This window comes from Carex rostrata, chromosome 5 (assembly GCF_964058835.1).
Source record: "Carex rostrata chromosome 5, lpCarRost1.2, whole genome shotgun sequence".
NCBI lineage: Eukaryota > Viridiplantae > Streptophyta > Magnoliopsida > Poales > Cyperaceae > Carex > Carex rostrata.
In genome coordinates, this window is record NC_135922.1 from 922,072 (window position 1) to 946,286 (window position 24,215).

At 34.1% G+C, this 24,215-nt stretch overlaps 3 protein-coding genes across 7 annotated transcripts in view; 1 reads left to right on the forward strand and 2 right to left on the reverse strand.

Moving 5' to 3' along the window:
* Window positions 1-5,643: 5,643 nt before the first annotated feature.
* On the forward strand, window positions 5,644-6,426 carry LOC144554434 (F-box protein At4g22280-like). Its single transcript, XM_078302752.1, has one exon. It carries the CDS (start codon window positions 5,644-5,646, stop codon window positions 6,424-6,426), a length of 783 nt encoding a protein of 260 aa, XP_078158878.1.
* A 2,132-nt stretch (window positions 6,427-8,558) lies between these two features.
* Window positions 8,559-11,690, reverse strand: LOC144554435 (monooxygenase 2-like). The gene is made up of 7 exons (XM_078302753.1): window positions 11,650-11,690; window positions 11,243-11,455; window positions 11,062-11,127; window positions 10,225-10,405; window positions 9,868-10,106; window positions 9,004-9,331; window positions 8,559-8,850 (listed from the first exon to the last, which is right to left on the reverse strand). The coding sequence occupies exons 1-6, from the start codon at window positions 11,688-11,690 to the stop codon at window positions 9,313-9,315; spliced, it is 759 nt and encodes a 252-aa protein (XP_078158879.1). The 3' UTR covers window positions 8,559-8,850; window positions 9,004-9,312.
* Window positions 11,691-18,314: 6,624 nt separating this feature from the next.
* The window catches only part of LOC144554108 (ferredoxin--NADP reductase, embryo isozyme, chloroplastic-like), a 101,811-nt gene continuing 95,910 nt past the window's right edge, over window positions 18,315-24,215 (reverse strand). For 2 of the 5 annotated variants that reach the window (XM_078302351.1, XM_078302352.1), the window contains 4 exons: window positions 20,646-20,984; window positions 19,979-20,198; window positions 19,293-19,530; window positions 18,315-18,735 (listed from right to left, as the gene is read on the reverse strand). In XM_078302351.1, coding sequence (XP_078158477.1) covers window positions 18,477-18,735; window positions 19,293-19,530; window positions 19,979-20,198; window positions 20,646-20,984 — 1,056 coding nt within the window. In that variant the 3' untranslated portion in view covers window positions 18,315-18,476. Of the gene's footprint in view, window positions 18,736-19,292; window positions 19,531-19,978; window positions 20,199-20,645; window positions 20,985-21,302; window positions 21,363-21,685; window positions 21,739-21,957; window positions 22,053-23,014; window positions 23,106-24,215 lie in introns of those variants that run through there. The other 3 variants (XM_078302347.1, XM_078302348.1, XM_078302349.1) reach the window with 3 other exon arrangements.

The window sequence follows — 24,215 nt, forward strand, 5'->3', positions numbered from 1 at the left end:
TTAGGGATGAAAATTTAAAAGTTTTCTTTTCTTCTTTAGATATCCTGATCAATCGTGTACATGCATGCCTTGTGAAGCATCAGATCTTATGCTCGATCAAGGCGGTGCAGAACCAAATAATTGCTCTGGCATGCTGGCATCGAAACAACATCTAGCTAGCTAGGATATCATTATGTTTTGAAGATTCTTTAATTAGTCAATCAGTCTTAATTCGTGACTTATATATTTTTTTAATTCGGTTGAATTAAGTTTCTCATTTCTTGTACCATTTAACTTTGCTGATATACACATGCATGGCCACGTATAAACACGACAAGTAGTAAATTATGTTTTTTTTGCGATAAAAATGAAGATGAGGCCTTCCAATTATTTAATTATATTCATAAGATTATTTTGTCAGATTTTGAACTAATAGCTTCTCACACAAAATATAACATGTTCAATAACAATTAACTGCAAATTATGAAGTCTATGGGCAGAAAATCAGAATATCACCCATTAACATGTATAACTCATAAATCTCTCAACTAAAATTTCATGTAACAACTTGAATTGTATAATATCATAATCCATTTTTAAACATATATATATGACTGCATACTAAAAACTGTAGCAGAGGCAGCCAAATAGAACTAAGATTTGAAATTGTCAAAGTCGTAATATAAAAACATAGCTATATTTAGTCAATTACTGATACTAATTAAGTGTAAGTGTCAACAGTTGTAAATTATTATAATTGACTGTACTTATTGTGCGAGATCAGAAAATTTATGGAACCCTAATAATAGTATATAAGAGAAAATAATACTGTTGCTTAACTTTGAAAAAATTGAGGTAATTCCGGAATTCCCTATATCCTTACAGTTTAGAAATAGTTTTCTTAAATGGTCGCCATATATAGATTTCAGAGCAGTTACTTCCTTCAATTCCGTTTTATAAACCACTTACATATATACATGCATAGCCAAAATTATCTTTCTTTAAATATGCATGTCTCTTATATCATTCTAATATCACACACCTCTATTTAATAGAGTGTCTCTTATTTCTGGCATATTGAATTTCACCTGTATATATATAATTACCTATCTAGCTAGCTAGACGACCCCCTTCAGTTAGATCTAGCAAAATAAAATTCAATTATGTCAGCACAACCGAATGATGGCAAGCCACCAAAAAGAGATCTCACCGTTAACGCCTCGGAGGAAGACCTATTTTTGGCTGAAGCTCTAGTACGGCTTTCTAAGAGTAAGGTGTACCAATGCAAGCGTTGTATGAAAATATTTCTTTCTGGCCAGGCACTTGGGGGTCACCAGAGGAAGTATTACAAAGGACCCCTTAAGAAGAAGAATAAACCCAAGGTCGTCGTCAATAATACCAACATTGATTTTGATTTGAACATGCCGCCGCTGCCTGATAATTTTGAGATAGGAGAGGCAAGTAATTCAAAGGAGGAGGAGGAGGAGGAGGAGGAGGTTGAAGAGGGGGAGATAACAGATATATAGCTAGCCCTCGTTACGTATACAAGAATTAGTTGCACTTGTGTTAATGCACGTGTATTATGATCAGTTAAGAATTAAGTCTCTTTTCTTTTGTAGTTCTTTCGTACGTAGCAAGCATGTATGCATGCATGCTTAGTGTAGCCTAGATGGCAGTGTTGTAGTTCAATAAATAAGTTTCCATTTTGTGTAGTTAATTTTACTGGGGATTTTGAGTTTCAATGGACATGTAATGTGTGGCTCAGGTAGTGTACTAATTAATTAATTTGCTCCTTAATTGTCACTTTATTTGTGTGGTAACTGTTTGACAATTAATTTGTTCCTTGTCAACTTTCTGTGGCAATTAATTAGTGTCATTTCTACAGAAATCACATTCATCGGCTATTAAAATTGACATTAATTACCACCCGTTTATATACCGTTCCTAATATAGAAGGGTTGCTGTAAATATGGACTTTTTAAAACCGCAGTTAAAAATAGTTTTAATTAGCAGCGATTTTTAATTATATAACCGGTACGTTACAAATAATTTTAACACAGGTTTTTTTATTAAATAACTGCTGTTAAAACTATTTTCAACCCCGGTTATTTTAAAATAACCAGTGTTAAATATAGATTTTTATTAAATGGATTGTGCCAGCTGTTTTGATTAAGAAATCCTATGGTAATTATCGATTCATTTGTAATTTATTGAAATTCAGTGGAGTTCATGAGAGAAAAATGGAAGCCAAGAGTAGTGAGGCCGCCAATTAATTGTTGATGCTTGCGATGCTGATCATTAATTACACATCTTCACGGTACATCAATGATCTCAATCGGTACAATCGAGCAGCTTGGCTTTGGAGTGAGTAGCATTGCCAAATCTTCTCAAAATTGAGCTAACACTTGTTCATTCTAGTTGGTTAATTTAGTCATTTGTGGGCTAAGTTAAGTAGGTAGATGAGATGAGCTTGTATTTGTATATGAGATTTGTTGTGTTTGTGTGCTTCCCTGCAAGTGTGTACGGGTACATAGTGATAAACAAATAGTTTGTGTTCGGGTTTAGATTCGGATTCGGTTTGACAAGGCCAAAATTTTGTGATTCAGGAATAATTTAGGTATAATCCGGAAATAAATCGGTACCACAAAGAAGCAAAAAAAAAAATAATAACTTCGCTTTTTTTCGTGAATAATTTGGGATTCACATTTTATTTGTGAATAAAATATTTATACGTTTTTTTGTGTTTTATTCGGTGTTCGGTTTCGGAAGCATAAAAAAATGTGAATTATTCGCGAATTTATCGTGAATCATGTCACTATGGTTGGGTGTCTTACAAGCAGAGGCCGATCTAAGTCAAAAGAATGGAGGTCAGTTGACCTCCATTTTTTTCTTTTGAAAATTGTGTTTTGTGTGTGACTTCTAATATAATTTAGAGTAAAATGTCATTGTATTATAAAATTGACCTTTATTTTCTATAGAAATTTTTTATATAATTGATTTCTATTATGTATTTGAACTTTATAGTTTGAAAGTCTGACTCTGCGCACTCCTGCTTAGAAAGCATATTAAATTATGTACATATTCTTAATAGAGGTATTACGTGATGTGAATTGCTTTGGGGCCATTCGGCAACAAAGGATTAAGCCTCATTAAGGTTTAATTCGCTTCCTTTAGCTTCCTTAGCCGCTTAATCCTACTGAACACCGGTTCTTTAGCGCGGATTAAGAACACCTCCTTTAGCTTCCTTTTGCCCGGATCTTAATCATTTGCCCGGACTTTAAGGCACCCATACCCCTTTCTTTAGCTTCCTTAGCAAAACCCACGGATTAAGACAATCGAACATCGGTTCCTTAGCGCTCCTTAAGCTCTTAATCCTTTGTTGCCGAACGACCCCTTTGGGATGAGAGCTTTTTTTATTGATTTTTTTTCCTATATCAATATAGTTGTTAATTTTTCCTGAATTATTTATCTTAATTTTTATCCTCAAACATAGTGACTTTTGTCTTAAATGAATACAAAATACATGATAACGCCAACTTATATAGTGAAAATCACTAAAGTACGAAAAATGACGGAAAACCGTATGCAAAGTACCCATTTTCTCGAATTATTCACCGCAAACATGTTTTTAGGCTATTTTGACAGGTTTTGGAGAAAGTTGCGTATTTAGGCCGAAAACAGAGCAAAAATGTCATATTTATGCTACCAACTCTTAAGAAAGCGTTAAAATAGGGTATCATATGGAGTGTGTAACACCTCACATGAAGTGCACAACATGCAACATGGTGAAAACATAGAAAATTCGGCTAAGTCAGATGCCGTGCGGACTGGAGTAGGCCGTATGTGAGCTCCACGCCTAATTAGCTGCACGGGCACACGGATTGGATCCGTGGACTGCCTTGGTTAGATTAAATCTTGGTCATTGAGCAACAACCTTCTATAATGACGAACCTACAGCCGTGGCAGGCTTGCTATGATTGGAAGTCTATAATAGACGCATTATTTATGGCATGTTATGATTGGAAGTCTTATAATAGGCTTGCTATGATTGGAAGGCTAATAATAGCCATGAAATGCTAAAGATAGTATCCATGATCTCCATGGCTACACCTTTAGGAATACTATATAAACCCCTAATGTAATAGGATTTAGTGTGCCTGTTTTAGTTGTGTAAGTTCAGAAATTAGAGTAGAATAGTGTGTGTAAATTCTGGAGTTGGAGAAGGAAAAGTGCTCGAAACCCAAGACGGAAGAAGAATGTGTCATCTAAGGAAGAAGGGTCTTCAAAGTTCAAAGGTTGTGGTTATGTTTTTCTTATTTTATTCATTTTATTTTGTTATGGCTTTAAGTAGCTAAGTTTCTCTTCTCTAGGATTTGGATATATTAAATTATATATTATTTCTTTATATATTTATTTTTCTCTTATTCGTTCTAGATCACGTACACATCAACTAACAAGTTGTTCTTGGTCAAGCACACATCAACTACTAAGTCGTTGTAAAGCATCAACCACCACAAGCATCAAAAAAGGAGGTGAAGAACCTTCCTTCTTGTTTGAAGACAAGAATCTAGGTATGATGTTTATTAATTTGGAAATATAATTTTCGGTTTAATTTTTGTTGCACATGGTATTGGGCCCTTTGATACTACTTCTCTTGTAATTAATTTTTTTTTTCAAATTATATTACCTTAAGTACCATAAAATTCAACGAATGGTGCCAATTAGATTATTGGAGCCATGGGTGATATTTTAATCCAGTCACGATTCGGAAACCGTGGATGCAATATTTCCTAGACTTTTACAATTGGTAGCAAATCCGTGGTTGATTTCTATTTTTGACCGTTATTATATAATGTATTGTTCTCATGTTCTGTACTAGTTGGTTCAATTTTAAAATTTTAATCAGATTAAAAATATACCTTTCGAACTGAAAGATTTTTGTGATGCATCAAGTACCTATTAACTTGAATGATTCAAATTCAAATCAATTAAAAAATCTTGAGTTTAATTAGAATCTCTGTCCATCCGATCAAAATCCGGCCAATCCGGCCACGGCTGTAATGCACAAGGTCAATTTATATTTGTGCAGTTACGGATGCACAAGGTCACTTTTGCTTATTTATAATTTATATATCTTTTTTGGCATAGATAAGGTGTTCCCTTATTTAACAAAGTTCATTTATTTTCAAATTAGAATCGCTCTCTTGTTTTTTAATAGAACTTTTGCTTATTAATTTATATATCTTTATTAGCATAGATGGTGTTTCCTTATTTAACCCAGTTCAATAATTTTCAAGAAGTCCCTCTCTTGTTTTTTAGAATAGATAAGGTGTTTCCAAATAAAACCCCGTCCCTTCCTTATATTAAACGATAGTTAAATTAATTTAAGTTCTTTGTATCACCTAAATGTCAGCATTTTTGGGTAAGATCTCTATATATGTCTCTCACCCATTCTTTGAGTTGGATTGCAAGGGTTGTGCAATACTGGTCAAATAGAAGATAATTAAATTAGTTTAGAGGCTTAGATCCAAACTTTTTTATGTATGGAGTAACCCATTTTGAAAAGAACAAGCAAGCATGTTGTTGTTTAAAAGCTAGCTAGTGTTGTTCATAATTGTTATAATTAATTATTAGTTTTCTTAAATATACACAGGAGCAGGAGTCATGGATCCAACTGAATGCCCTCCAACAAAGAGAAGAAAGATTGAATTCGCGGATGTTGATGTTGATGTTGATGTTGATAGGATAAGTGAGTTGGGAGACGATTTGTTGATCGAGATTCTATCTTTGCTAAGCACAAAGGAGGCTGTCCAGACCTCCTTGCTATCTAAAAGGTTTCAAAACCTCTGGGCTTCGGTACCTGTTCTCGACTTAAATTTTGACGAATTCTGCCCAGATGATGATACCATAAATAATCTGCAAGATTTTGAAGAACAAGAGCTTCTCTATTTATCACTTGAAGAAAAATTCACAAAATTTGTTGATGGTGTTTTTGAACACCGTGACCCATCAATAAATGTGGATTCATTCAACCTCAAGTGGGATGAGGAAGAAAGCAATCCAGCTCCTGCCATTAAATGGCTTGATACTGTGGCAAAGTTGAAACCTAAGTTTCTAACCGTCAAAATTTGCACAGAGGATCAAATTTTTCAAGTTCCCGATTCTATTTTCTCCTGTAAGTCGTTGCAGGAGATGGAATTAAACTTGGATTTAGAGGCTATAAGACCGAGGTTAGTAGACCTCCCCTGCCTCAAGAAAATAACCCTTCGTTCCGTAGGAATTGTAAATGGAGTACTGCAAAAGTTGTCACGGTTGCCTGCTTTAGAAGAAATGGTCCTCTCCAATTGCCATTTTAACACCTGTGAGATATCTTCTAGCACATTGAAGCGTCTGGTAGTTGAGGGCTCTCCCGATGACCATCCCGATGAAATAATTCGATCCTCCTGACATATCAATCTCAACCCCGAGTCTGTTGTACTAGCTTGGAGGTAATCGCGTGTCTTGGTATGATTATTATTCCTAACTTTGTTTCTATTACTAATTTTTGTTACTTTGCATTCTTGTATATATTGCTATTAATTAATTACTTGAAACTCAATTTTAAAATTTCATTGCAGCAAGTATATATGGAAAATATATATAGGCTCAAGGGAACTAATTATCTTACCAAAACCTGTTGGTTAATTGCATCAGTACTAGATTTAAGGGATGAGTTATGAGTCCTTCCTAATTAATTGGGGACATTTATTGATGAATTAATTAACTCTTGATTAAATTTTCAATGTAGTCACCAGGTCATTACAAGATGGAGATAGCCGTGGATTGGCATTATGGAGATCAAAGGTTCAAACAATGAAAAAATTAAGGTTGACATTAACGAGCTAAGGAAGCATTTTTATAATTTGTATCTTTTCAGAAGTGGGAGAAATTAATATCATTTCCTCATAGTGTAGTAATTTTTGGATTGATTGATGTTTGGTAACTGTGTGGTGATTGTATTTATACTCTTTCATATTATTTTGTTTTTGTAGTGTGGTAATGATTATTGTACGTTAATTTTCTCTTTAGTTGCATCTTAAATCTGTTTTAATCATTTACCTTATATAAAGAATTGAAAAACTATCATTTCTATGGAATATGATGAAATTTGTCATTTTTAATTCACAAAGCTTTTGTCACTAGAGCATTGTATTTGCCACTAAATCAAAGGTTGGTTCTCTCACAAAGCTTTTGTGATACGATGGATATATCGTTAACATGCAAGATTAGATGCTAACAGTTGTAATTTAGTCAATTACTAATACTAATTCTAATTTTGTCAAACAGAACTAAGAATTTAACTCTTGGAAGTTGTAATATACAAAGTTTGCTAAATTTAGTCAATAATATATTACTAATACTATGTCTAATTGTCAACAGTTGTAAATTATTATAATTTATTGTACTTATTGTGCGAGATGAGAAAATTTATGGAACCCTAATAATAGTCAATAAGCGAAAAATGGATATATGATGTCAGTATGTCACGCAATACTGTTTATTAAATTTGTAATAATTGAGGTAATTCCCTATATCCTTGGCATAAAAAGAAAGAAATTAATCTGTCGATTAAAGTTCAGAAATAGTTTTCTTAAACTAGATGGTCACACGCTATATATAGATATCAGAGTATAGTTATTTCCTTCAATATAATTCAGTTTTTATAAACCACGCACATGCATAGCCAAAATGATCTTTCTTTAAATATGCATCTCTTATATCATTCTAATATCACACCTCTATTTAATGGAGTGTTCCTTATTTCTGGCATTTTGAATTTCACTTGTATATATATAATTACCTAGAGTAAAACTAGGGTGCTCTTAAGCTCACCAAAATTTTGGTGAGCTTAACTCTAAAACTCATCAAATCGATTTCAAATGACAAATCCGAACCGTTGAAACCCGCTTACTTTACGTGTGATGCATCTACATGTGAAATTTTTAAACATTCGAATTAATTTAGTATAAAGTCAAGCGGTCAAAAACGTTCAAAAAATGAATGCACTAAAATTAATTTATTAACCTTCTAATTTTGACAACAATCTATGTAGACCACAATCATGACAGTGGATCCATGTATAGTTGAAATCCTTCAAACTGAGTTCATTCAGATTCCCTTATATGAAAGCCCAGTGAAATTTTAGTTTCTGACACTGACATGTGGGCCCCACTGTTTATATGTACGATTTGCGAACCCAAGTTGCACCCTGAGCTGTTTCTAACTTGATTTTGCTAAGTGTAGCCCAATATTACAGCCACAATTGTATCCAGGACTAATAAAATTCATAGAAAATATATTTTATGTATAGTTTTATTTTAAGAAAATCATTGCCCAATCTTATGACTTTTCAAGAAATTGGAGTTTTAGGGTACTTATTTAATCAAATTTCCAAAGAATTGCCATGATAAATTCTCAATATTTTTTGGGTTCAACAGATGCATGGTCAAGATACTCCAGAGATTTCATCACTCAGACTTCCAATTCCAAACTCTCAATTCATAATTAAAACCAGCCAAATCAATTCCAAAGTCTCAATTCACAGTGGAAAATACAGTTCCAATTGAATTTGACACCAAATAAATAAGTACATTGAGATAATCATTCATCTCAATTTTCTGATTTTATCCTTGAAATCAGATATTCCCACAATCAAAATAGAGAGAATCTACTATCCTTGGAAAAATGAACTTGTAGAAAACCCGGTCTCGGAACCACCTAGCTGCACCTGACCACCACTCCTTGCCGGTACCGCCGCTGTGTTGCACCCTACCGGAGTACCATGCACATGATGCTATCCATGCCACCCTCCACCTTCTTTGCTCCACATACCTTTAATCATAGATTCATACCTTCCAGTTAGAAATTCTCAAACCATATATACCTATGCTCATCAAAATGTATATGTATGTAAATTTTATTGAATTTTTCAATTGTTCAATGAAAATTGCACTATTCAAGTTTATTGAGTAAAAGAAAAAATACTTCTACAATGCTTTCTCCAGCCAATGTTGGACACCACGATCTTGAATTAAATAACGCGCAAGGAACACAGCATCTACGAGAGCAGAGCTTGCTCCAAGGCTTATTTCGGGTGTCATCGGGTGCATCGCGTCACCGGCAACAGTGATGTTACCACTGTGGGCCTGGCCCAGAGCAATGTCCCATGGGGCCCGGAAGACAATTATTGCCCGTGTCAGAGTTGAGAGGTCAGTGTTTTTAGTGACAGCTAGGAACTCCAAAGGGAAATCCTTGGCTAAGTTGGTTTGTACATCCTTCAGTATCAACTCGGGGCTATTCGAGATATTTAACTCTGCATATATTTTTTGAATTGCTAATTAGAATAAAATTTTCTTTCCAGAAATTGATCTTGAACATAAGCTTAAACCTAGTCACAAAGAAATACTGATAGTGGATTGATCCTGCATTTGGCAAGTAATTTGTCAAAAGCCTAATAATTAACAGAATTTAAATTATACTTTACAGGGATTGATAGATACAGTCGTACAGAGACTTCAAAAACACTAAAATCAATCAGATAACAAATAATTAAATTAAAGAAACATTTATAATATCAAATCAATCAGTCCTACTGGTACCGCTACTGGTATCGGTACTGCTACCAGTACAGGTACCGGTACTAGTGGCACTGGTACGAATAGGATTTAGAACTGGGTAGAATGTATAAGGGTTATGGGGTTCAAATGACGTTTGGATTGATATATCTCAGCCTTGTGACAGACATGGGCTTGTAACCTGTTGTAATTGAACCCTCTTATTTATGAAATATATTCCTGGCAGCCTCTACCAGTTGACTTTAAAAAAAAAATGCAAAATGGTCAATGAGACATTAATTTGCCTGAGGATGAAGATTTCTCAGTCAGGAACCAGTAAACACATTTGGAATTGAGAGGTATGAATCCAGCACGAACGCCACCCTTTATGAACTGTCTCACTTGCATTTTAAATCCATGGCCTTCTGGATATGACGACAGTCCGCGTACAGCTGACCGACCGGCTTTCATTGTTTTTGACAAACCCAGCCAATGGGCAACTGCTGAATGGACCCCATCACATCCTATTACTACCTATGCATCCATCAACTATCATATCATCAACTGCAATAATAATACCACTAGGAAAGAAGACTAATTTTACTGTTGAGTAGAATAAAAAAAAAAAACAAGGAAAAATATTATGATGCACCTTTGCTTTAATAACAGTACCATCTTCCAAATGCAAAAAAGTAGCCGTAGAGGAATCTTCTAGTGTTTCACTATTAATGGAGATCAACTTAGAAGAGAATCTAATTGTATCTGGCGGTAATTCTTCTGCCAACGCCTGGAGTAAGGCTTTCCTGTGCACCGTTCTCACCGCCGTATCCTCCCTTACCCAACAAAATACAAGATTCAAAATATTTTCTCATTTCAAAAATAAAATTAACTCAGGCCTACATAGATTAGAACCTGTTCGAGAATTAATATTATTTCTAATGGGAATTGAATTCCCTACACATGTTTCTTAATATATTAATTTAATGATTTCTAAACTAAAATAACGCTTAGAAAATTTAGAAAAGGAGGTCTTTGTGAGTACATGCATGAGAACAATGAAAGGGAACAAAACAAATGTAAGATTAAAGAGAGTTGCAACTTTTGTGGAAAATAAAAAGGTCTCAAGTCAATGTTTTTTTTCCAGTAGTATATTAGAGTTTGTAATGTGAAATATGATATATTTCTCTCTACTAGTAACGCTCATTTAGGCATATATTTGTGTATGTGTCACAAGTAAGAAAATAAATTATTTTTGCTCTCACAACTGACCAATCAGGAGACTAAATATTTCTCTTTAACATTTTATATATATTTTTTTAATAAAGAGTAAAATAGATACCTTATAAATTTACAATGAGTTTAAACAGAAAAATTAATAAATTTAGTAAATGTGTGTGCTTTTGAATTTTAGAAGGGTAAATATGATATAATAAATTTCAGAGAAAGAAATAAGTAATTTCAATTTTCTTAGAGATATAAAAAAATTTACCTGTCTTTTGTTCCACCAAAGTCAAACTCCAGAGTAGCCCCTGTTTCCAGGTTTGTAACAAGCGACCTAATACAAAAGCATGCCAAAATTCGCATTTAACTTAAAGATTATAAATATGCATAATGAGTTAGAAAACACGATGTATAATAAAATTAAATATCTCATTGAGATCAAAATTTACTTCTTCAATGATTGATAAACGGAGGTGAGTTTGTGATCAACTCCGAGGGCTCGTAGTGCAAACCAAGCATTGGGAAAGAGAGTGAGTGCGGCTCCACTGGCTCGGAGCTCCGGATTACGCTCCAAAACCCGTGTCGACAACCCAACCTGCTTAAGTGCCAAGGCTGTTGCCAGGCCAGCAATACCTCCTCTTCTTCCACCATAGATAGATATCCTGTTTTGTTTTGTTTTGTTGGAACAAATTAACTAAATAGATGCTCGTCAGCCACTAGCTAGGTGCTCATCAAGTTGATTTATTAATTAATCTCTTTGTTTAATTGGGTATGATTCATCTGTGCTGTTTAATTCTTTATTTTATAATCTTGGTTTTATTAGACCTCTCCTCTCCATGTGAATCTTAACACGTACTCTAAGTTGGTTGGTTCCTTTGTCCTGACTCCTGACGACATGAATAACATAATATTATTACTGGTAATCAATGTTTTTTACTGGTAACCTATTCTTTCTTGAGGAAGGTTCAAATGCCTTCATGTTTTTGTGTCTCTATCATGCCTCCATCTCCCTCCATCATTTTCAAAGTTCAAACAGTCGATCCGAACCGCTCAATCTAAAATCCATACTAAAATATGTTTGGAGACCAAATTTTATATTTTTAGGAATTTTTTTACTATTTTTTTAGATAGATAGAAAAATGCTGTTTTTAGATGGTTCAGATTTACTGATTTTGTATCTATCTAAAAAAATAGTAAAAAAATTCCTAAAAATATAAAATTTGGTCTCCAAACATATTTTAGTATGGAGGTTAGGTTGAGTGGTTCGGATCGACTGTTTGAACTTTGAAAATAATGGAGGGAGATGGAGGCACAAAAACATGGAGGCATTTGAACCCTCCTCTTTTTTCTTTTATTTATTTTTTGGGTGAAATGGACTGAATACCCACCAAAATCATTATCAGCTGTGAAGTTACAAAAATCTGGTTTAAAGTGGAAGGACTTCTTTTATTTTGAAATAGTAACTTACACCGCATTAATCATGCAGTATGAACATGGAGATGTTCTCTTACACATTGGTGCGGTCTAAACATCTTTCTAATTTGTGACGGTGCGCAGAGGCGGATTCAGGATTTTCATCAAGGAGGCAAAAAAAAAAAATTGAATCAGGTTTAAATAGTTTATCAGATTTAAACTCATTAACTAATTGAGTACTCGATAAATAAACAATGTTTTGACTTATATTTTCTAACGCTCTGACTTATAATTTATTATCCTAATTCTAATTAATTACCAATCATATATAATTCAAGAAATTTATTCTGATTTAACACTAAATTTAACTCGAATTACAAATCAAATATCCAGAGGGGAGTGCAAAAAAAATTTCAGGAAGGGACAAAATCGATCGCTATCAATAGATCAACACTAAAACTCAAAATCCAAAAGGATGCATGAGAAGGGGAGGGGGGCGGCTGTCCCCCTGGATATCATATGGAATACGACCATACGATAATTTTCAATAAAACACGGATATCGGGCGATACAATACAGGTATCGATACCGATACGGCTATATGATATGTATATTAGATTACATAATCATATTTAAAATATTGGACTAATATAGGTACGTGGCTAATAGTTGCAGCCAACCAATAGTGTGGTGTAAAAAAGGTTCTCATTTATTAAGAACGAAAATTACACATTTATTAAATCTTAAATACGAAAACGGTGAAATCTTAAATTTATTAACCTCTTCTACCTCTTTTAAGGGTAGGAGCCCGAACTACAGATCTTTCTCAAAATTAATATGTATAATTACGAAGTGAATTACTCTGACATTTGTCAATGACGGGAGAGACTAACAACAACTCCAATAAATTACATTTCTATTATGCACATAATTGTTTCTGAGTGCACATTACAGGAAACAGACGCTCATTCTCTCACAATTAATAGTCTCATTAAATAAGATCTTTAAATTCCATTTCTTTTTTCCTTTAACTGAAATTAAAAAAAAATTGTGAGGATACAAGTTAAATTGAGGTGTCTAATGATTGGAATTTCAATGTAACCCAATTTTGTTTCAAATTTCAAAATGATTTATTTCATAAAACTGTTAACATAAAACATTTTCTGGGAAATGTTAAAAAGAATGTAGATTAACCCAATTTTAAAATGACTCTGTTTCTCAATTGAATTAATTGGTTTAGCACGTAATCACAATAACTGTGATTTTTAGTAATTGGAAGTGTTAAAAATAAGTTAATTTACAATTGCAACACCTCATAATTAAATGCTTATATTAAGATTTTTTACTTTTCAACTGAAAATTTGAGATTTGTTCATATGATTGTAATGTTGATTTCACACAATTATCACTTTTGAATATTAAGTAAATTAATTTTAATTATTATTGGGTTTTTTTCCAATATCTCAATATAATTGCTAATTTTTCATAAACACACACATTGTAAATATTTTTTTTATAAACACACACATTGTAAATATATTTTTTATAATTAAATGAATATATATCTTAATTTTTATCTACAAACATAGTGACTTCTGTCTTAAATATAGTTTTTTTTTTTGTGATGCACGCAAAATACATGAGCCAACTCTCAAAGTATCATAATACTTAGATTGGTCTCATAACAAAGATATTTTATCATTAAGATTGTGTGATCCTATCCAAATTCTGATTTTAGTTTTTTTATTTTTATTACTAAGTAGATTGTTTTCCGTGTAAGAGATAAATTTTAATCTAGTAACTAAGATAATATATTTTGCATAAAAAATTGTTTGTTTGAAACTCAAATATGAAATCGCTTGTGAATTTTTAAAATTAGATTATTTTACCTCATTTTTATCTAGAAAAAGTGAAAAACAAAAGCCATCTTTCACGTGAAAAAGGGAAAATTGTTGAGTGAATTATAATGTGTCCTCTCCAAACTTCTAGGCCCGTTGCATTGATTGAAGGCTCATTTTATTTCCTTCCCTTTATTTATTGCATTTTGAGATGCAACAGTCCTCCTTTTATTTTCAAGACATTGATAAGTTGGATGTTCAATATATTTCAATTCTTTAATTATCGTTTTTTGTTATTTCATTTTGCAGCTTGTCTTTTACATGGCAAAGGAAGCCCGCTTTTGATACACACAATCTATAAAAAGATGCGAAATTTTATTTGAAGAATATATGAACACACAATCTGTAAATGCTAGCTTGAATTGGAAGATCGAGAGACTCACCACTAGCTGAACGCATAGTGACGAATGAATGGTTTAGATTCAATTCGGTGGGGTCAAAAGTTTATGATTTGAAAATAATTCGGTACCACAAGGAAGAAAAAAAATTAAAAAAATAGAAAAAATGATCGCATTTTATTCGCGAATATAATGTATAATATGTTTTTTTGGATTTTATTCAATGTTCGGTCTGAAAACATCAAAAAAAAAATTATACGGGAATTATTCACAAGTTATGTTACTATAGTTGAAAGAGCAAATTACTTGTCAGTGGAATACAACATTATTCCCTCGCATACAGTTGGTCACAAACAATCACACTTCCTGCTCAGTGGAATGCCACATGATCTCTTGCCGTCCTGTCAGGAGCAAACAAAATCCAGTTTTCTTAATGCACAAATGTTTCTCACACCCAAAGTGGTTCCCTAAATAGGATCTGTAAAATCTATAATTTTGTTTTTTTTTTAACAAGTTGATAACTCGTATGTCAAAAAAAGTTATAAGCTCATTTTTTTTTTAAAAGAATAATTATTAATCAGCAATCTATAATCTATATATAAGAAAATCCTCAACTCTTAACTCTTCAAATTATTTTATATTAGATAGGCTAACCAACAACTCACATATAAGCAAACAATAAGCTCTAACAATTGAATCACTGTATAGAGTTATTTGGTAGCGCTCAGGTCAGTTTTTAGTTAACTGAATTTTTTAAGATACGTCTCAAATTTTTCTTTTGATGCACGCACATTAATTATCTAGTATGGCCTGCGAAACTTAATTATTTTATGTTATTCTTGTGTAATAATAAATTACCTAAAAACCAAAGTTTGTGGTGGATAAGTTTATTATTGTTATTTATTGTACTTTGAAGTTTAAAGAAGATATTTGCTAAGAGTGAATTTTCCAAATCAGTTTGTATATTTTTTTTCTATAGATATTTCTAACAATTAAAGGGAAATTACATTTAAAATATTTTATTAATAATATTTATTTATCTTGTATGTAATAATTATCTAGTCTAGTCTAGTCTAGTCTGACTAATGTAAGTACATACGCTGAAAAATTACATTAGTCAGCATTGAGAAAATCTGAGTTCATCACTTGTAAGCACCTGTAGGTCAGTCATTAATCACTTGTTTAGGGGACTCAGTGAATTGAAGATTGAGATGGACGGAAACATAACTGGTACAGGACAGGGTTGGCAATATGCTGTTGTTACACAGAGTAGTACTTACACTATCCTTTTGTACTTACACAGAGTAGTTCATCATAATTTGCAGTTGAACCGACTATGTAATTGCAACTCTAAATTTGGACTTTGTAAAACAGTAAGGCTTTGTACAACAGTAAGGAGGTTGGACTTGGATGAATATCTTTGTTCAAAAGAATATGACTTCTCAATTTGATTTGTCCAACTCAAACCATTTGAAATTTTATTCATTCCAATTAAAGTCAATTCATTAAAAAAAATGAATTCATCTAAATAGTTGACACGAGACAAAGTCAATAAATTATCAGAATCTATGGCGGTCTCTCAAGTGTTTAGTCAAAGAATTAAAAACAGATATTAAATTTTGTCAACCATTTAAAACTTAATAAATTTAAACAGATTTAAATTGTTTGCAAGAATTTTAACACTGGTTGAACAGTTGACAGAGGCTTATTCAAAGCTCTAATTTGAACAAAATTTCCACCCTTTAAACAAAATTAAAGAAAAATAACAAGAATATAGCGAATGAAATTGGACTTTTTTTTATCAATGACTCTATGAACACCACATGCCTCTGAGTCTCACACCATTGTGTGTAGATCATGCATGACAAAAGAGCTTGACACAAAAATTCAAGTTGGTACCCAACAATGGTACACCACAACCTGAACAACCCAACAATTAATGGTACCCATCTAATCTGATACGGCTTTGATATAACGGAGAAGAAAATTACCTAGAGAGAGGAGATAGGCAACGGAACAGCGGAGGAGGAGGGAGGCTGAGCAGAGAGGCGACGGCGGAGAGGCAACGCAACTAGGTTAGAGGCGATATCGCTAGGCTGAGTAGAGAGGCGCGGCGACTAGGTTAGAGGCGAAGCAGAGAGGCGACGGCGGAGAGGCGAAGGAAGAAAGAGAGAGAGAGAGATCGGACTCCATTAGAGGCGATATCGCTAGGGTCTTTGACGCTGCTAATTCGATCTGTTCAAAACCTACTCAAACGGGCAGCTCGAAACTATCCAAATGGGCTTCTCAAATGGGCTGCTAAATTAACATAACCAAACTTTGTTCAGGTCATGTTCAGATTTAATCCAATGATAAAATTTATATTGAACCTGAACTGAACATTGAGCCCGTTCGTATTATAACTCGTCCGAACTTTGTTCAGCAATTGTTCAGCCCAGTTTGTCCATGGACAACCCTGTCCAATTAGCAACCCTATCTTCACCACTACCTACAAAGTCATTATCATTGCAAAAATACCCAATATCTAATCAACTTTGCTTTAGACAGTAAATGGTAAGCAAATGGTAAAAATAAACTGAATTAGCAAAAATAAAAGTAAACAATATCTAATAAATTGTGCTTTAGACAGTAAAAATAAACTAAATTAGTAAATGGTAAGCAATTCCGAGTTCAGACCCATTAAAGAAAAAGTCTTACTGTGCTTTAATTGTCAAAAGCCAAAACCAAGAGTCTAAGCAATTCTAATCATCTGATTCAGACATTCAGTTCTAAGCAAGTGTCTAAGCAAGAGTCTAAGCAATTCTAACCATCTGATTCAATTCTAATCATTTAATTGTCAAAAGCCAAAACCAAGAGTCTTACACTCTTACTGTGCTTAGTGCTCTAATTGTCAAAAGCCAAAATCTTACAATATCTAATCATCTGATTCAGTTCAAATTTCTTCATCAATTCAAAGTCTAAGCAGTTAATTGAATCAGATTAACAAGAAATTTTGGAATTTAGTGAAGGAAATTTTAGAGAAGAGGATTTACCGAACAACAGTAGAGGCGGCTAGGGTTAGCGGCAGCGGGCACAGGCGGGCTGGGCGGCTGGCACAGGCGGAGGTGGGGCTGCCACAGGTGGTAACAAACAGGATGTCACAGCGGTAACAGGCGCGGCTATTCTTCTCTTCGCGTAGCGCAGGTCTTCTCTTCGTACATTTTTTTCCCTTTCTTTTCCTTCGCGCAGGAACTCTCAACAGTTGAGCGGAGGTTGAGATTTTTTTTTTCTATGAGCTCTGGGTTATTGGGTTTGAGTTATGGGCCTGGGTAGGCAAGTTTAATTATCTGGAGTAGACAAGTCCAGTAAAAAAGCCTGGTTCAAAAAAAAATTTAAGGGGTAAGCAAGTGCCTACTCCTGCAGAAGCCTAGATTCATCTCTAATGGTAAGAGATTCCCTTATCAGGTAACGGAGATGATGTGAATTCATCCAACCAGTGTATCGGGGGTCGGGGGGGGCGAGAAATCACGGAGATGATGTGAATTCATCCAACCAGTGTAACAAGTTTGCAAATGGGTTTTGGGGGGGGGGGGGGGGGGGGATGGGTGGCGCAGAAATCTCGCAATGGCGACTACATAATCTCGCTTCGTTAAAACACCCAATCTTTAAAGGTTGCAATGCACCTAGACTTAGAGGTAGGTTGCGTATTTATCGGATCGTAGGTCCCACATGCTTAACAAGAGGTGTTTGGAACTGTACATTAGAATTCTTCATTTTTTTCTTATGTTCACTGTTGAATTCAAGAATTTGAGCACCAGTCAAACAACTATTATCCGGATCACCACTTAATACAGCAGTATTAAGTAAAAGAAGAGGAAAATGAAGCAAAAGAATTGTTTTCATGATTATTAGCAAAAGAAGAGGAAAATGAAGCAAATAAATGAAGCAAATAAATGTCACTGCTAACTTAAGAGAACAACTTAAATAATCATATCCCCACGACCCCACCCCCTCCCCGCACAAAAAAAATAAGGTTTCTAATATTTGTTTTAACCTCAATAGACCTCGACATGCCATTGCTTGTTCTTCTTTAGTTGGGACAGCTTCTCATCCCAGTTTTCGCCCCGCTCCTCAGCAACCCGCTTTAGTGTTGCCTGGATGCCAGGCATCATACCCTTCAACCCACAGAAGTAGATATGGGCCCCACCATCCAGTAGCTTGAATACCTCATCACTGTACTCTTCTATCTTGTCCTGCACATACATCTTACCACCACTCTTGTTCTTGTGCTCCCGGCTTAATGCCGTGTCATACCTACAATTATGTACTAAAGAAATGCAGCCATAACCAATAGATAGGAGTAAAATGATATTACAAGCTCCTACAAAATCTCATAACTTTTGCTCTTGTAAAGATGAGAAATACCAAAACAATCATCCAAATCCATAAAAAACTATGAAAATTACATGTTTAGCCCGCCACCATCTTATGGAGGGTAAGTTTGAATGTCAGCATAAGAAAAGAGCATTACAAAAATTTCACATTACACTAAATAAAGGAAAATCTCCCATGTACATCAGCTAATGAATGAACACCATGTATTCTCCAACAAAATGAGGAGATACCATTTCAAAATATTGAAGAAATCATTATATAACTGTGCTCCTTTTATTTTCAAAGAAAGCCCTATCCCTCAATTCTTCCATAATGAAGATAGTTTGGGTGACGGAAATACTATATGAGTAATTCTCAACATTTCCAGGGTTGTATCTGAATTCTCGAGCATTTTAGGAGTATAGAGGATATTTTGGATTTTAAAGGGACTAAACAAGAACTCATATTCGTTCCTTCCTTGAAAATGATTACTGTACCTGAAATTGTCAGGGTAGTCACGTAGGTAGCTGGTGAACTCGTCGTCGTAAAGGAGACTGTCAGAGTTGGCAACACCGAGGAAGAGCCATGCTAGGCCACCAAAACGGTATGTTGGTACATCCTCCATGAACATGCGGCGTAGGTACGCACGATAGGGGGCCACACCTGTACCGGTTGCAATCATGATGTGAGTTGCACTTGGATCCTCTGGTAGAAGCATTATCTTTCCTGATGGTCCTGTATTATAAAATAAACAAGTTATAACATTTTAAATTGAGAGAGAGAGGGGGAAGGGGAGGGAGGAAGAGGAAGAGGGAGAGGGAGAGGGAGAGGGGGGGACAGAGAGAGATGGGGAGAGGAAGAGGGATTGAATTTTTTTATCTTGACAGCCTCTATCAAGCTCTTAAAAAAAAAGAGGGATTGAATTTTGGCAAGCACTACTGATATCGGTACATCGAAAAATTGTACCAGTGCAGCACTTGTTCCAGTTATGATTGCTTAAATTCATATATAATTTGCCCATATATGATATTTGCCCACCAATTGATTATTATGAATCCTCAATTAAGAGAGGTGAAACAAAAATTTAGAACAAACAATGGTAATATGGCATCCTGTACCTCTCGTAGATGTTAGACCCAAACAAACCAACAAACGAAATGCACAGGGATTAAGGAGAACGTACCTGCTATCTGAACCTTGTCACCAGGCTTGGAGTCACAGAGAAAATTACTGCATATGCCATTCTTGGAGGGGTCCTCCTTTCCTGTCTCAGGGTCGTAGTAAACAGCACGGCGCACACATAAGGTTGCTGTCTTGCCGTTGAATGAGTCACCGTACTTGGTCGAAGCAATTGAGTAGAGCCTTACATTGTTTGGGGTCCCTGGCTTCTTAGGATTGTCTCCCTTTAAAAACAAACAGAAGATCACATTTAATATACGATTCTTGTGCACACTATCATTTTGTACACTCTGCACTTTCATGCCTATTCTACCACCTGCATAATATACTATTTTCATCAAAAAAAAGTACAGTTCTTGCATGCAACACATATCAGGCTACTTTATTTATGATAATTGTAATCAGGTGGCCCCTACAATATAAATGAAATTAAAGTAGAAAGATAGTGTCAAAACTAAACAATGGACACTGTAAAACAAGGTGGTATGGTACTTGTTATAGGCCGATTACACATTAATATATACAAACAAGCATGCCAACATTTGAACATGTCCATATACAAATGTCCTCTTAAAAAAGTACGGATGCATAATTGTCCTTTAATTTATAATTACGATAGAAAACATAATTTCTACTGCCTAAACATAATCAAAATTTTAGGAGGATGATACCGGTGGAATGATGCCATAACTCTGTCCTTCCCAATAAGGTACGTTGCCGCCGTGATCAATTACAATATGACATGTCTCACCAGGTGCTGCAGGGCCTACAAGCCTCTCAACCTTGACGATTGTGGCAGTGTAAGGCTGCTTATTCTTGTACAGGTGGAGTGGAGGCTCTTTTGCATTTTCTAACTCGAGAGGAGTCACTGAAACTTTAGTTTTGCCGGCTTGTTGCAATGATGTGCATTGTACCTTGAATTTGTATTTAAGTTGCTGTATGTTTTTGGCCTTTAAATTAAGAGGGGTTGAGAGCCATGATTTGTTGTTAAAGCAGATACTGTTATGTTCCTGAATTAGATAAGCCAACATAATTAGTTCAAGGGAAATTCATATAGACTACAAGAATCTTATAAGATTTGACTGTAATAATGTGAATCTGAAATTCTAGCATCATCAAATAACCAAAGGTTTTGTAATTTTGGCTGGTACATACTGGTAAAAAACCTGACCGGCACCATTCTGGCCCCCCAAATGGTCAGTTAATTCTGAGAGAGAAATCCAATTATCTTACATAAAAGCACTACACAATTGGAGCTAAATGCTAATTATCTTAACATGATTGCTTGTATAGAGCAAAGTCTGAGAGAAATGGGACTAAAACCACACCTTAAATTCAGTAGTTTTTCTCGCAGAAGCATCAGACCCAATCTGAACAGACCAAGAAACCTACATATATATATATATATATATATACAAGTACAACTAATGAGACGATCGCACATGGATCAATCGAAACAACACACAAAAAAAAAAAAAAGATAAAGACAATGCAAATGTTGCATTTGGTATATCTAAAAGAGAAGCCCCTACTGACGAATTCAGGACTGTCTCAAATCGAAAAGATTGATCATAGAGAATCTCTAATAGACTGAGTGTATCGTGATGCATAGGAGAGGTCGGGGGAAAGTCACACACTTTCATTGAACTTTTAGTTATACTAGAAATGCAAAGGACAAAAAACGAAAGAGAATTAAAATGGATCGACTAACCTGAGCTGACAGAGCTTGCGCCATGGCCGATCGAGCTGGTCTTCCTGTATGATCTGTAGAGACAAGAAGGGTTTTTGGTTTTAATTTCAGTAAGAATTGAGAGGATTGAAAGAAAGAAAACTGGAAAAAAAATGCTCTTGGGGGTGGCGGAGAGACAAGTAGCCTTTGGAATGTACTAATTGGATATGTCAATCAATTAAATGATTAATCAAAGTCTGGAATCCTTCCGATGTTAATTTATTTTAATTACGTTTGCAGTGTTTAATTTGTACCAACTACACAGAAAATATCAAAAATAAGATTCTTTCGCGAATAACTCCCGTTGTTTAGTTAGCCATCTGGCAACTACTTGGCATAATTCCCTAGTTCAGAAGCATATCCCAGATCACCAACCTACAATTGAAAAGAAGAAGGTGAATTAAAAACTAAAAATAGTAACTATGTTACAAAGTCATTATAAGATCAACCTGTTGATATATAAAATTGGAATCATTTGGAAGACCACTATGTTACAAAGTCATTATCATTGCAAAAATACCCAAAAATACCTGTCTATTGCATTCCTACCTACATGAATGAAAAGAAAACAATATCTAATAAATACCCAATATCTTTTGTACTGGTATCTTGACTCAGCACCTAACAAAAATTTCAGAACATACATACATTCTGATAATCTAAGATCTGAAAACTCATGTTGAATTTTTGAATAAACACTGCTGCACTCTGATAAAGTCTGGTGGAAGTTCAATTTAACACAAACCATTAGCCATCACATCAATTAGTTGAGGAATTTGTACTGATGCTTAATAAGGTTTAATGTTATATTTGGTAACATATAACATGATAACATCCCGAGTACTGGTAATTTTCAGAACATACATAAGAGTCTGACAAACTGAGATATGAAATTCATATTGAATTTCAGAATTAACACTGCTGCATTCCGATGAGGTCTAATCTAACTTGAATTTATAGCACTGCCACCATTTAGGGGTTTGCCTGATTAATTAAACCATATAGAGATGTACTCCCTCAATTTAGGGATTTCCTAATTGAACCCTAGATAAAGACAGTGCCTTAATTTAGGGGATTTCTTGATTGAGATAGATAAACAAGCATGCTTTATTGATTTCGGATTTTATCGATTGAAGGATTTCCTAATTTCACAAGATAAAGCCAAATAAATCGATCTATGATAATGATAATGAGACGAACGACTCAGCGCATGAAATTGGAGCACCAAATTTGGGGAAAATAAATCGAAAGAAGGAGGGAGAAGGGGGAAGGGAGAAGGGAGAGGATTGAGGATTGAGGATTGGATTGTACCTGGAATGACGATTCGATCGATCTCGGCTGGGGTTGTTGATTCTTGATTCTTCTTCTACGAAGAGAAGAGAAGAGAAGAAAGGTGGAAATAGTCTAAAATTAAACAAATACCTTACCCACTTGGCAAATTCATTTTTAAGACTAATTTACCCCTCGCGTCTGGGGTCAAGATTTTCACAGAGTAGGTTTGGCTTCATGAAGAGCAAGAACCATATGCAGCGGTGTTTCGATTCTGTAGTGTGTGCACTGCATGAAGCTAAAACTATTCTGTTAAGATATGTACACCCCATCTGACTATTATGTATGATTCATGTGTTGGATTAAATCTTAATTACTTTTCTAAATCTAAATCATTTCTTCTACCCGTCACACTCAAAATTCAAAGATAAAAAAATTGTGCAAGTGCATCTTACTTTACTACTGAGACTGAAAAATAGAGAGAAAAAAATCTTCAACATTACTGAATAATTTTCGTATGAAAATCTGTTGCAAAATCAGGTAACATTTACAAATTAGTTTTTTTCTTCATAATTTTATGAACACTTTATTTTGGAGTCATTTCGTTTCTTTTTTATATTGTTTAAACTTGCAAAATCAAATCTGCATCAACCGTTCAGGTGTTTTTTCTGTTAGTTACATGACAAATTTTATTAAAAACTGAAGAGCAAAATAAAGAAAAAAATATTAAATGTTAGCTCTTTTATGCTAATTAAATGGAAGAAAATATTGGTAATCCAGTATTTATGTGTGTATATGTATACTAGTATCATATCCGTGCGTTACATAGACATTATAAGAAAACAAAATAAATATTATACAAATGAAATATTTTATAAAAAATTTAGACTAATTGACAAATAATATTGCTTAAATTACATATTAAATGACACATTATTCATAAAAAAAAATCTCACACAAAATGATATATTAAAACAATAGAAAGAAATGAAGACCTCACCAATCAATTATCCATCAATTCAAAAATTGACATTTACAAAATAGAAAAAAAAAATCATGATCAATTAGAAATATGATACAATTTATATATAGGGAGTACATATATAAATAAATTTAGACTCGCACATTTAAAAAATAATAAAAAAATATATATAATTATAATATTTGATCGGAAAGTTAATATTCAATTCGAAATTTTATTTTTAAATCAAAACCATTGATATATCAGGACAAACCAATGAAT